The sequence below is a fragment of the Rattus norvegicus genome, chromosome 9 (genome assembly GCF_036323735.1).
Source record: "Rattus norvegicus strain BN/NHsdMcwi chromosome 9, GRCr8, whole genome shotgun sequence".
Taxonomy (NCBI): domain Eukaryota; kingdom Metazoa; phylum Chordata; class Mammalia; order Rodentia; family Muridae; genus Rattus; species Rattus norvegicus.
Window position 1 is genome coordinate 87,336,321 of NC_086027.1, and position 15,111 is coordinate 87,351,431.

General features: G+C 42.2%; 1 protein-coding gene across 2 annotated transcripts in view; it reads right to left on the reverse strand.

The window, feature by feature from the left end:
• The window catches only part of Farsb (phenylalanyl-tRNA synthetase subunit beta), a 59,226-nt gene continuing 44,115 nt past the window's right edge, over positions 1 to 15,111 (reverse strand). Inside the window, exon 17 of one of the 2 annotated variants that reach the window (NM_001004252.1) lies at positions 1 to 534. In NM_001004252.1, the coding sequence (NP_001004252.1) occupies positions 383 to 534 (152 nt within the window). In that variant the 3' untranslated portion in view covers positions 1 to 382. The remainder of the gene's footprint in view (positions 535 to 15,111) is intronic. The other variant, XM_006245189.5, reaches the window with a different exon arrangement.

A 15,111-nucleotide genomic window follows, 5' to 3' on the forward strand; every position in this document is an offset into this window, starting at 1 on the left:
TTTTTCCTAAATTAATGATTTTATTGATTATCACTTATCAGGTATAGAAAAGGCTTAAACATGTGCAACATGTGTTCTACTTGATGAGCTGTTTCCTTCTGTGCAGGAGTCATAAGTAACTGACACTCTGAAGGCCAAGCGAAGCTTGCACTTCCAGGACTCACCCTGCCCGTCCAGGGCACCTCTCCCCAGTGTGGTACATACAGAAACACACGGCTCTTCCACAAGCTGGCCTACTGCCGCTGCGCAAGGAGCCAGAGAGCACATTTCACTTTATTAAACATTAATGCACAAATGGATGTGCCCTGTAAAAGGGGGCTGAAGGATACCACAGGAGCAGAAAGGGACACCTACAGACAGAACCACACAGCAGAGACCAACTTCACAGAAAGGGCTCAATATTGATTTCCAGAGAGGAACAGGGCATGGTCAGCTCAAATTTGGTAATAACATCGGGATGAAGGACGCCTAGCTTCCCGATACTTTGACCCCCGACAAAGATCTCGGCACACCGTCCAGGGAAGAATGCAGAACCTAAAACAGAGTGGGAGAAAAAAAAAATCAATGTTTCTTGTGACAAAAAGAAAGTCAATAGCCATTTAACACTAAAGCCTACAGGCCTCCTTCTAAGATAACCGTTCTTCTTTAAGCCACTGGCTGCACTGTCGGCACCCTCACACTTGCTAGAATTAAGGAGCACTTACAGCTACACCAGGAAACAGTCATGAGAATAAGCCCTATTTTCTGGTCATGGGTGCTGAACTGGAAGGAGGCTGCGGGAGTGTAATCCTTCCTTAGGGGAACTAAGTCCAGAAAAGGACACAAGGAAAAGAAGTAAAACTGATGAGCCTCCACGGACAGACAGACAGACGGACAGACAGAAGCAGGCTCTCCTGCATCAGTACTTGCTGGAAAAGGAGTCTGCTATGGCTCCATTCGCTCCTGACCATGTCACAGTTCACCTTACTACACTGAAGTACACGGAAATAACACAGCCACAGGGGCCTGCGTATATAATGTGATTATACTCCACGTCTCCACAGTCAACCTGCGTCCCTGCCTGAAAAGAGGCCCCTGAGCAGACTGGGTGCATCCTCTGTAAAGCTCTGATGACGGCCACGGTAGAGCCGCAGCAGACCCACACGTCCTAGCTGACTCCTGCTCTCCTTCAAGGAAGGCAGAGCTCTCTTTCTTTGCTGCCAGAGCTCTGCTCCAGCTTCCCACCCAGTAACCACGCTCCAGGCTTAAACAGCTGAAAATGACCCAACAAGCAGGGAGGCCCACCCACTTCCTAGCCACTAAATTACCAGTGCCACAGGCTTATCAACGCACTGGACTCTGCAGTAGTTAGAAAACAATGCTGATTCATTTCTCTCAACAGCCACTTGAAAAGGGATCAGACCCACAGCTCCTGAAGGATTCGAGCAAAATGTTTACTGGCTTGAACTATAAATACCCAGCAGAACTGGGCCACAAGCCTGCAGTCTGCCACTCAGAGTGAGTGCATTATTTATGGGGGAGCAAACTGCTGAGTCTCTAATAGCTCCAAGGTCAGCATAATTAAGAATACAGAGTGAGATGGGTGGATAGGGGACTCTACTACTACTGGGCTGATACCATGGAGACAGAGTTACACAGACTGCCCAATCAGTGTGAGAGGCACTTGCTTCTATTCTCAGGAAAAAACAGAAAAACTTTTTTTTTTTCCATTCTCAGTCCAAAGACAACATGGCTGAATTCTTTTCTTCACATCTCATCAAGTTAAGTGATTCTGCTTCACAGTCAAAGCCAGCCATCCCAGGAAGTCCATTTGAGTGCTACAGTTGGCTCTGTGCCCTACTCCACACTCAGGAAAGGGTTGAGGAAATGAATGTCACACAACAACTCAGAAACCAAACTGGATAGATGCTAAAGTCTGGCGGGGACAGTAATTGTGGTTAATTCTGATAAAGATATCATACTCTTATCCTATGAATGCAAACATAACTTAAAAGACAACACACCCATAAAGACAAGACCGTCAACTACAGCATCAACAACAGGAAAAACAGGGAGGGAGGCTGGCTGTCTTCAAGGCAGAATGAAAAGGACTTTTCAAATGACAAGCCAAGGAAGCTTTTACCCAGTGCATTCAGTACCCCGCCCTCCCCACAGACAGAGCGGTATGGCTAAACACATAACAAGCAGCATCAGATGACAATGAGGACGCTCTGATGAGGACAAGGACACTCCTGAAGGACTCTGGCTTGCTCTAAAGGCCACCAGGGAGGAAGTACTCAAGGCCTTCCTGACAGCCTTGCTTTAGGAAACTTTCCTTTTATCTATTTTCAATTCCAATTTGATTGGATTCATTTTAACTGAAGCATAAAACCAAACTATTTTAGAATCTAAGCCAGATGTGCTAGTTCTAACAATGTTAGCAAAATAAAGTCTAAGATAAGAAATGAGAATTTTTACTTCATATAACAACATTTGATTCAGCATTTTTTAGCAAAATTCAGTTATATTCGTCTTCAGTTGCCAGGTTTACTTCACCTATAAATTTGGACCAAACTTTGCTTTTGCTCATTTATCAGCTAGATATAGAGTTACAAAAATATTTGTATGAATAAATACAATTTTCTCTCTTTCCAAAGAAAAACAAAGAAAATTCATATTCGAAATTATTTAACATATCCCAGGTAAAAGAGCACTGAAAAAGGATTCAAATGTCAAAAGTTCACACTTTCACATGGGCCCAACCAAAGCCGCAACTGCTGCTCACAGGCTTCTCGGTCAGCAGGTTCCTCAGCTCCACGTGCTGAGCCAGGCTGGGACCCCTGCATCATCCTCCATTCTGCCCAACTGCACACCTGGACTTGTGTTGCCAACTTTATTTTTTACTACCGTTTTCATGTTGTTACTTCTAATAAGCTCTGATGACATCACCGACACCCACCGACGAGTCTCACACTTCCTGCTCACTTAGAGCAAGCTAAGGCTCTGTTCTCCAAATGTACAAACTGGGAAGTGTGCAAAAGGGCCTTCTGATATCACGAGCAGAAAGAACCTTAAGAAACAAACACGCCACTTGCCTGATGCCACAGGTGAACTAGAAACGTGTAAAAGTTATAAAAAAACCAGAAGCATTCTTACTATTTTAGAACCTTACACAACAAATCAACTTGACAGCAGAACTGTCTCATTAACACAGGGGGTGGGGGCAGAGCCCACACTGAGGCAGCGATGAGCCCAGGGCCTTCCAGAGGAGAGTGGCTGTGAACCAGTCTCACCTAAGAGACAGTTAGTTCTGGAGCAGCTTTTGAGTGACCATTGCCTGGGAAAACACACTTTTGTTGCCCCAAATTCCATGTTTCAACACAGAACCAACAACTACCCAGTTTCACAGGGTTTTTGCAGTTTTACAGAACAACAAAATAAATCAAAGCGAGTTTAAAGTGTATTGGTGGGTGCACCAGAGGGGCAGAGATGGGAGGAACTTTTCTACAGGCCTAAAATATTACCTGATGATATTCTTAGCTCATGGATGGATGGAAGCTAGTGTTCTGTTTTAGCTTTTAAGAGGTTTTTGTCTATTATCACAAGATATTAGTTCAAATAGCTTCTATGAGGTTTTTATTTATTACCCCCAAGTGTTAGCTCAGATTCAGAGCGGGGCACTGAATGGCTATTCCATAAGGCTAAAAGCAGCCCAAGATAAGGTAATGAATTAGTCTCTGAACCTTCACGTCTGCACAATATACAGGGCTGAAAGTCCAATCGGTCAGTCAGTCTCTGCAGACACAGAGGTTTTTGTTGACAGCCACACAGTTTCTTTTCAGAAATGTTACAATGTTCACTGTTGGCCAAAGGAAAGTACTTCAGCTCAGTACCCAGGTGGATGGATGTGACCCCAAAGCTCCGATACATCATAAAGTCTGTCTGAAAACACACGAAGTAACATATGAAGGCCATGGCCTAGGCTTTCAGAAAGTCAGACTGGGATTGAAGCCAAACCTGACTTTATCCAATCACACTGGAGAAAAGGCAACATGCTGTGTCTACAGAAGACGCTGCCCACCATGTTGTAAATGGGAACTAACCTTCAGACTCTACAGAGTACCTTCATTTTCTTCCTGTGTATAAAAGCACTGAATGGTCCAGCACACCGGCTCCCAAGACATCTGCATGAACTCCTTGAGACAATAAACTCAAGGTTTCGTGTTTACCTGGCACAGTTAATGGCGTTTCCAAGGCAGAACACAATTTGGGAAATGTTGCTCTTTACTGCAATCCATGTGCAAGTGCAGACAAAAGAAACACCAGTTAGGCACAAAGAAGAGCTTAATTTCCCAAACTTAGCGGGGTGTGAATAAGCCCCTTAATTAAAGTCTTTGTGTCCTTGGGGTCATCTGTGGGCCCGTAATCTAGCACAGCACCCCGTCTTTAGCATGTTTTCTGGCTAACTGACCATCAAAGCATTTGGGAGTGCCTTCTCTTGCCCGTTGCCAAACACTTTTCACAGTTTCATTTTGCTCCCATCTTTTTAGAGCAATATTATAGCCTAGAGTTGGCAGAAGCTTTCCATACACTCACTCATTCATTTAATTGCAGAAAGCATCGGAAGTAGAAGCTTAAGGGGAAGTAGAAGCTTAACATGGTGACTGTGGTGACTGAGCAGACCCCTTGTCCAAGAGCACCGGAGGGCGGGCGTTATCAAGCTCGAGGCTCTTCCCCTCCTCTCACATTCCTGCCACTGGCCAGAGCCAGGTCACACAACAGTTTACTCTGAAATATCAGCTGCTCATTCAACTTTCCTCTCCCCTTGATTCACACTGCCAACACACATTCTGGAATCCAAATACACAAGTGATTGCAATTGGATACTTTATTACCCAAATCTAGAAGAGGAGGAGGAAGAGGAACAACAACAACAACCACAACAACAAACTAACAGGGCCAGAGAACTCTGGTAAAGTAGAGTGTGTCATTGCTAATATTAGACTTTTCACCACATACATGTCCCCACTTTCAGGGATGAAATGTAAATTGTCTAACTGCAGTACCAACCAAGAATGTCTTAAGTCTATTCAAAATGACTCATTATGTAACATGAGTGGAAGGGAAAAACTATGTTAATAGGCTAACTTTAGGGTTGGTACCTGCCCTAAACCCTATACTAGAATAGGATAGAAGAAGGAAGGAAGGAAGGAAGGAAGGAAGGAAGGAAGGAAGGAAGGAAGGAAGGAAGGAAGGAAGGGAGGGAGTCTTACTCAATTATACCCTTGTATGCACCATTTTATCCTTATGAGGCATTGTTCTCTGGTTTTAAAACAAGCAGATGTTTTGAGAACACATAGACTCACCAAGGGAAAAGAGGTCCATTATAGGGAAGGTATTTATTAACCTGTAAAAGGCTTCAGGATTCTAAAGACCCAAAGCACCACAACCAAGATATGAACACAAAAACACTTTTCCCCCCTGATCTCAGGGCACTCGGGAGAAAATGCCTCTGCAAAGACCATTTAATTTGTAAGGGGAGACTGAATAATTTCCGACTGGTAATATAAAACACCCATTTTCTCCCAGATGTATACAATTCTTCACCTTGCATTTGAAGTGAATATTTATGGTACCTAAAGTCTATAAAGAGAGGGGACCTAATCCTTTGAATTTAATGGCCATCTTTCATCCCTTTCAGAAGATCAAAAGAAAGAAAAACCCCTTACACAACTTTACAGTGCTAATCCCAACACACCTGCAGACACGATTAACTCTTACGGGGAGGCAGTGGGCCAGGTCTTAATCCTGGCACCATGTATTAGACAAGGACCTGGGACTTTATTCTTATAAGAAATCAACAAAGATGACCTCCTCTTCTCATAGAGAAATGTCTTCAACAGAGAACCATCCTTTGTCAGGCATGTGGCTCACGCCTGTCTTCTCAGCACTCAGGAAGCAAAAGACTGCCAGGCTGAGACCAGTCTGGACTCCTCAGTGGACAGTATCAGAGAAATGCATCCCCTTTCATTCCCTTAAACTTCTTATAACTACAAGTGCACCACACACACACTCTTACTTCACAACCTGAAGGAAATCAAAATGGTGGCAAAGGCTTAAAGGTGATCTATCTAATTACAATTTAAACCAGCCTCAAAGTTGTATAAAAATCAAAGGACAAATTTTAACTGTAGGTTAGCAAAGATTCACTTGAAAATCCCTAAGAACACCATTGACCAACTCCTGTCTCTACAAGTCCTTTTCTAAATCTTGCCATTTTAAAGTACTTGCAGGAGATGTTTATATATATAAAACCCAAGTCCTCTAGGAAAACAGCAAGTGCTCTTAACCACTGAGCCATCTCTCCTGCCCCAGAACATCTCCAAAAGGCTCCCTGTAACAAAGCATCTTTAATGAATAAATTATATACATAAAACAATAACAACTCAATTGCCTGGACCTTCTGAGCCCATCAGCTCCTTTGCTAGTTTTACGCCTGACCTAGGACTGTTTGTCATCCCACGTTTGCGCAACGAATGTCTCACACAGGTGGTGCACTGGAACGGGAGCAGCACAGTTGTGGTACAACCAGTGAGGCTAAGAAGACAGGGCAGAGTCTGTGAAATCACAGCCACAGGTCCACACAGAATCGACAGACCTGTGGCTGACCTGTAGCAAACACAACTGTAACTGTAATTGTAATAAGTATGTTATGGTTCCAGAATCTGATTTCAGTTGACCACATACTTAAAAAAAAAAAAAAAACTAAAAAAGAAGGAAAAGAGTATTCAAGTGTAAGGGAAAGATGCTATACCCTCCTTTCTGCTCCTCCAGTGAGACAGAGGGCCAGAGTATGGATCTGTCCAAGCAACAGTAAGTTACAGACGGGAAGAAGAAGAGCACAAGGAGATTAGGAACCTTGCCCAAGGCAAGCAATAATATAGGCTAGGGAACAAGCCGAAGGTGAAGAAGGGCCACCGAGGCAGCCCTCCTGTGAGGCCCACAGCACCATGCTTTTAAACTGCTGGCCAAGCTGCCCACCTCTTCATGTTGGCAAGCTTCCTCTGGTTTACAACAAATAAAATGTAAAGAGGGACTAGAGAACTACCAGTTTGTCACCTCTAACCTTAGCACACACCAGGCCACACTCTGCCAAGCTGTTACTACAAAAGAGTACTAGCCCAACCACAACATTCATTTAGGGAAACAAAGTTACATTTGAAATTTTTACTTTATTTTGAAATGTGTAATGAGTGTTTTACCTGCATACATATATGGACACCTCACACATGCCTCAGAGGTCAGAAGAGTTGCAGAGGGTTGGAGCCACTTTATCGGTACTGGGGATAGAACCTGAGTCCTCTAGAAACAGCAAGTGCTCCTAACTACTGAGCCATCTCTCCTGCCTGAGAGCTACCTCCAGGGCATCCTATATTTGTGACTGCTATAGAACTCCCGGCATCTAAGAGAGCCTCAGCTTTGCACTGGGGCCCCTCTTGGCTATGGCGTGAACACTAGTTCACAGCCTCTGTGAATCTTATACCGACTACACATTACACATGTGGGAAATCTGAAAGTCACCGATTAAATGTGTAACTTTCAAATTCCATTTTAACTATAGAAAAATTAGTTTTTAATACTGGGAAAGGACTTTAATGTTCTGAGATAGATTTGGATGACTGAGGAGACCTTGATACTAACTCTGATAAATATCTGAAAGCTTCTTGAAATACTTCTCAAGAAAGGAACCGACTTTCAGCGGCCTTCAGAAATGAACAAGGGGCCTCAGAGAAGCTATGTAGTGCTGGGGAGCTGTGCCTTTACCCGAGTTTAAGTTAGGCCTCGTTTTATAATCTTTACCCACCTTTAGTGTAATTATATTTCCTTTTGTACCTATCCAACCCTTTGAAAGTTATTTTATCTTTTAAAAATGCTAATTGAATGTGATCATTAGATACTGTTTACTCAGTTTCTTCAGCTATTTCAAAAGGCATTTACCATATATGGTGGTTTGACTACGTGTGGGCCAGGGAGTGACATGAAGTACGGCCTTGTTGGAGGAAGTGTGTCACTGTGGAGTGGGCTTTGAGACCTTTCTCCTAGCCAAGTAGGAGTCAGTCTTCTCCTGTTTGCCTTTGGAACAAGATGTGGAACTCACAGCTCCTTTAGCTCCTCCGTGTCTGTTTAGATGCCCCCATGCTCCTGCCTTGATGATAATGTTCTGAACCTGTGACCCTGTAAGCCAGCCCCAATTAAATGTTGTCCTTTATGAGAGTTCCCTTGGACATGGTGTCTGTTCACAGCAGTGAAACTCTAACTAAAACACCATAAGGGAAATTCTGAAAGTTAATCAGTACAATTTAACAAAAGTTATAGTAACAGCCACAAAAACAGTAAGTGCAAACACTACGAAGCACTCTATAAAAGAGAATGGAGCCCAGTTGTCATTGGAGCAAACACCTTTCTTTTTTTTTTTTGGTTCTTTTTTTCGGAGCTGGGGACCGAACCCAGGGCCTTGCGCTTCCTAGGCAAGCACTCTACCACTGAGCCAAATCCCCAACCCTGCAAACACCTTTCTGATCTCAGTGTAATAACATCTCCACTAAGAAACTCAGATTCCAGAAGGAAAAAAAAAATAAGTAACTTACAAGTATACGATGTTTTAAAACCTACATAGCAAAAGCCAGAAAATCAAAGCATTAACAAACTAAAAAAAGCATAATATTTATCACAAAAGGTTAATAGTCATACAACACGAAAGGTTCTAAGACCATAAATCTAAAGAAATAAGTGAACCAGAGGCTCAGAGAAAGGGAAATTAAAATATACTACAAATGAGAGAATATGCTCACATTGGTTCATAAAAGAGATGGAGGCATCCCCATCTCTGAACTGAAAACAGAAGGAAAAACAAACCACAGAACGTACAACTCCGTGTAAACACATCATCTCATCGGCTGCACCTGCAATGTGAGGATCAGAGGCCTGGCAGATGGGTACCTAACAGTGATGTACCCTTTGTCCCCATGACCCCATACTCCTAGGAATGTCCTCCAAGAGTGCACTGACAGAGCATCAAATAGCACGAGCACAGGCTGCACACAGGTACTGATGGGGATAAGCCAGCACTCACTGATGGAGGACCGGTCTCACTCCGGGGTTCTACACGTAAGAACAGTTCATTTGGGCCAAAGGAAAAGGCCCCATATGCTGCCTCTGTGAATGCTGGGACAGGAAGACAGCTACAAAAACAGTGTGCACAGCATTGGTCACTCAGCTGAGAAGGCAGAAGGGTGTATATGCATATATGTGCACTTACATCTAAAAACAAACCACAGAAGGAGAAATGAGAAGAAAGCAGAGGTCAGTGGAGCACCTGAGAGGTGAAGGCAGAGGCATCATGGGTTCAAGGTCAGTCATGGTTATATAGAAACACCCTGTCTAAAAAAAAAAAAAAAAAAGAAAAAAAAAAAGAAAAAACCAACACACACACACACACACCCCAGACAAACAAACAAAGCCCCACAGCCCCAGAAGGCAGTAAAGGAGTGGGATGAAGATGAGACAGAGACTGAATGTGATTATCTATATGTATCACTGCACAGGTTATACTACAGATAAAAGAAACGACCAGATGTCGTGCTTACACTATTATCAGTTGTCAGAGTTAGTCACATTGGAAGTCTCCTTTTGAAACCCTGATGACGTCCAGCCAGATGAGTAAAAGCAAACAGCAACAGACATGTGTTAAAAACCAAGAGTTTCAGTAACTATACAGTATATAAATATCCTGTTCTGAATATGAACTGAACACATCTGTGTTCGGATGGAGATGTAGCTTAGTGGTGAAGTATTGTGGCTAACATACAGTAGGCCCTAGGTTCAAACTCCAGGACTAAAAGGCAAACGAAAGCCTGTTTGATTTGAAAAGATCAACACTTAAAAATTAAATGAATAAACAAGTGTCTTCTGAGTCTCCATCATCTTTGTATGCTAAAAAGCCCAGAAACAAAGTTGCACACAACAGTGAACCTTAGCACACAGAGCATGGAATTAACTTGATTTCTCACTAAAAGGGACCAGGGATCCTTGGGCACATGGCTGACTCCAGTGCCATGTAGTACAACCTCATGGGGTGCTCAGCACAGGGTGATGAAGGAAGGGTTCACTCCAAGGTGCTGGCCTCGAGGAAGGTAAGAATAGAGACGGCAGGTCCTCGTGGGTCTCCTACAGTTTGGAACCCTCAAGCTAAACTCTGCTGGACAAAATTTTGACTCAGCGTTCAGTTCCTCTCACTGGGTTGTCACTCAGGCAAGTGTAAGCAGGAGCTGTGTTATGGAATTCAGCAATAGGAGACTGTGATGGAGAGATCTACCAAGACTGTTCTGCATCACAGCCCTGTGAGCCCAGCTCTCAGGAGGCTGAAAAGAAGGACAGTCTGGTCTACAAAACAACTTTGTCTCAAAACCCAAAACAAGACTAGAAACCACACAGCAAGAGCTTAACTGCCCCTAAGGGCTACAGTCCTGTCCTGTGTACATTGCTATGTTTCTTCCTGATACCATCTCTGTGGAACTTAGGCTTTGAGCACTAAATTAAAAAGTTCACATCACCTAAATTTTAAAAGTTTCAAATTTATCTCTGCCAAGTGTTAAAAACATAAAATTGTGATTATCAATTAGTTCAATTATGTTCTCATTTATTATCACGGAGACATTAATACTTCTATGAACTGCTAACTGGTATAAGGATTTGATATATTATTACTTACATGTGTAAATAAATAATATTAATTTTTTTCAGAAGAGGTCTAAAGCTATGACTCAGTTAGAAGAGTCCTCACCAAACATGCAAAGCCCTGGTTCAATTTCAAGCACCCCATAAACAAAACTCGATGATACATCCCTTTAATCCTGGCTGCAGATGGATCCAAAGTTTGGGCAGTGCAAAGGCTCATCGGTGACCCAAGTCTTCCCCAGCACACACACGGTGGAAAGAGAACTGATTCCCACAAGTTGTTCTCTAACTTCCCAGAACATATGGTGGTATGCATGCCCAGACCTCCCACAAAAATATGTAAAAAAATATAGTAAGAGGATATTTTAAGATCATCATCAGTCTGTGTAGCAAGTTCAAGGCCAATCTAGGCTATATGAGACCTGTCTCAAAAAAACAAAACCAAACTAACATTAAAACAAAAACAGAAGCCAAACTTTTCAGCAGACATAAAACTAAAAGCAAATAGTTTTTAAATTCAAATTCCAAATTCCAAGCTTAGCTTGGCGGTGCAGTATTATCTGCCCATTAAGAAGAATGGAATTGACCGTTCACCAGAAAATGGACAGAACCTCATTTTAAGTGACTCGATAATGCTGCATGTTCTCTTATGCAATAACTAGGTATTAAAGATATAAAATCCAAGTACTTTACATACTGAGCATGTATCAAAATATCGCAAGGATGGTCGTATTATATTGTATAAGTAACAAACAAACTTGAAAAGCTAAAATTGAAAAGCCCTTCAGTGAAGTTTTATAGAATCCTTGCTTATCATGTATGAGGCTCTGGGTTTGATCCCTGAGGTGCATTTGCTCACATATATAAAATTATTAAGTTTTATAGGTTCTATATACACAGTTACACATATAACACATAAGCAATATATAGTGTATCTGCAGAATTCAAACTCAATCAAAGGGCAATTAAGAAAAATGTCTGGCTGGTAACTAGAGAGACTACCAGGTATTCCCAAAGCAGAGAACAGCTTGCCTGGAGGTTGGGGAGCAGGACTGCTTCCTTCTCTCAAGCTGGGGTATGGTAATTCTCTTTGTCTGAGAATAGTTAAGAAAATCTGTCAGCTCATAGATGCACTTCCTCCCTCAGGGATCAATATGAAGTCTGGGGAGTCGAGACTAGTTTCCGTTCACTAAGAACCGCCACTGAACCAGCTTCCTCATGAGAGCCCAGGACCTGCTTTTAACATCCCCAGGAAGGGCACTTCTAACAAAGGCTGAGAGAAACCTTTTTGTTAACAGAAAAGGGTTATGTGCTAGGTAGCTCTGTGTCATCCTGCATGGGGTAAATGAAGAGTTTTGAACTTTGGAAAAAGACAGAGAATATAAAAAGGTCTTTAGGAGAAATAATAATAACAACAACAACACAAACACAAAAGTTGTGTGTCACATGTGTTATGACACTATCAGAGCACTGAACTAAACCATTCTGTGTAGGGTTTGTGAATACAATGATTTGTAGAACAAAATACATCTGAAGAAAGCGAAGTGTCCATGTGTGGGAAGACCTTTACCTTACACACAGAAATGAGGCAGGAATGATGAACCTTATTCACAAGTAAGACAGGCCGAGTGAACCGTGAGATAGGTGCTAGAGCTTCCACGAGCCCTGCAACCCTACTGTCCTGCTGCCTGCCCCCAGTCTTTTACCACTTCAGAGTACATGGACACAGTACTGGGAATCTTTGATCACAGCTGTAGACAATCACTGAAGAGGTCCTCTTTGTAAGGTCACAAGGCTCCAAGCTTCAAACTTTTTACCAAAGCCGATGCCTTAGCAGATTAGTCTTTGCTGATGGTACAGTGCTGACACTTTCCTTAGATGCCCTATATTATACTTCAGGATGCTCTGTGTAACCAAACCATAAACTGAACACCCTGACTTCAACAAACTGTTCAGATACTTTCCCAATGAATTTTTAAGCTCATGTTACACTAAGACAGAGTGACAAGGGAAACAGCACAACCCCACTCATGTATTTTAGCCTCTGAGATCTTTCCCAGGTGTCCTGAAAGGGGAATAAGGTCATGACCTTGGGTCAAGCCGACACTCACTAGGTATTACTCTAACAGAAGGGGAGTACATATGGTGCTGAGCTAACTGTGTGCATTACAAGGTCAATTTTCATTGCCTGAAATGAATTCTGAGTAGCATGAAAACTCAGACTGTCAAAAACAAACAAACTCACTAAAGCTCTGAAACCTGTCTGCTCACCAAGGATCTTGTCTCCAGTTAAACTGAACTTTCTGGAGAACTACAAAAACAAAAAAACAAAAACTGAACGAGGTAACAAGCTAAGGAGGAAAAACCACACACTGGAGTCAATGCAGCCAACCACAAACAAAGCCCACCACATTCTACAAGAAATTATTTTTGCCACCGATTTGCCCAGCAATCACATTACTGTTCTAAACACAAAAATGTTGAGAATTTTCCTTGCCCAGAAGTGGTTTTGTTAAAAGGCTAAGTGCATCTTAACATACATAATTTAGTTTGCAACAAACCACAGAAATGAAGGGGAAAAGCCTGAAAAAAATAAAAACATATATTTGGTATAATGATCTGATCAAATACCTCTAAAGCACTCTGTGCTGAGCGTCTGAAACCCTTATAATGCTCTGCAGTGTGCTAACAAGGGTTTTTTTCCACTCAGCCTGATCCCATTCTAGCATCAATTTGACAATCTATATCACTTTATGGTCTTAGATTCTGGAGGTGCTCAGAAAATGAAAAATATGTATGATCAGTGACCATGCCTTTCCTCTCTGCTGCAGACACACACAGCTGCAGAGAGCTGCCACCACTCCATCAGTAAGGCCGTGCTCTAAAGTCAGCCTCCCCGGGAGCCAGGCGACCATCAACCACATGGATTTCCAGCGTTCTCTTCCAATGGGCAAGGCCAGGTTCTAGGAGGAAGACTGAGCTCCACTCTACTCATTCTCCAGACATAGTAGACAGAAGGAAGCTTGTAAGCAAGCACTAAGAGAAAGGGAGCAACAAGGCCCAAGTCACATGGTCAAGCAGCCCTGCTTAACAGACTAAGCCAAAGTATAACTGCAAAGCCGCTAGGGATGTTTAATTATTAAAAAGTAAGCCATATGCTAAAGAAATAAAAGACAGTCCAGGAATCAAAGTGGCATGAAACAGTAGTTCTAATTCTGGTTCTACTTGCCGTACTTCCTACCATATACACATATCTATATCTACATGGACTGTGTGTGTGTGTGTGTATATATACTCTGTGTGTATACTGTGTGTGTGTATATATATATATATATACTGTGTGTGTGTATATATATATGCTGTGTGTGTATATATATATACTGTGTGTGTATATATATACTCTGTATACTGTGTGTGTATATATATATACTGTGTGTGTGTATATATATATGCTGTGTGTGTATATATATACTCTGTGTGTATACTGTGTGTGTGTGTATATATATATACTGTGTGTGTATACTGTGTGTGTGTGTGTGTGTATATATATATATATATCAGTAAGCCTGAGAAAAAGATACACCTAAACACACTCCAACGACTAAATCCCTGTGCTTACAAAATGGAGTCTAGAAAATTATTTGTTGTTCCTTAGTTGTGGTTACACATCACAGGCAGAGTGCTTTTTTTTTTTTTTTTTTTTTTGCTGCTGCTGACTTATTTTGACAAGCCATTTATTTAGACCTTGATTTTTCTGACCATAAAAAAAATATAATCATATTTGTCATTAGAGAATCTAACTGAGAAATCCCTATGAATAATTAAGAGCCATTACTTACAATGACACTAACTGTCTTTGGCTTGATGGCTTTTACAAAGAGCATCCTGAAGAGAAAAGCACCCAGGAACTAGGCACATGCCCCAGAGCCCAAGGAGCGGGATGTGGCTGCTGATGGCGATGAGAAACTAATGGTAGGAAACGAGAGTAAATTCTCCCCTTCTCTTTTCAAGGAAGTCCAGTTAGACACACATACCAGGTAATACTGCTCCAGGCCACCTATGTGTGCACCTTATAGCAAAGCTTTCAAAATACACACTATGGTATTCTGAGAGCCAAATGTAGACCCCAAAGGAAAACTAATAAGCCCTTAAATTTTTGTATGAAAAACAGACAAAGTAAGCTAGGTGTGGTGGCTCCCGCCAATCATCTCTGTACTCAGGAAGCAAAGGGGAAGGATTGAAAACTGAAAGCAAGCTTAGGCTAAGCAGCCAGAGCCTGCGTCAGGACACCAAGGGCAGGGTACATTGCAGTAGCAGAGTGTTTGCTTAGACTGCCCCAGGCCCTGGGTGCAATCTCTAGCACTGAAGAGGAAAAAAGTAACAACTTGTCCTAAG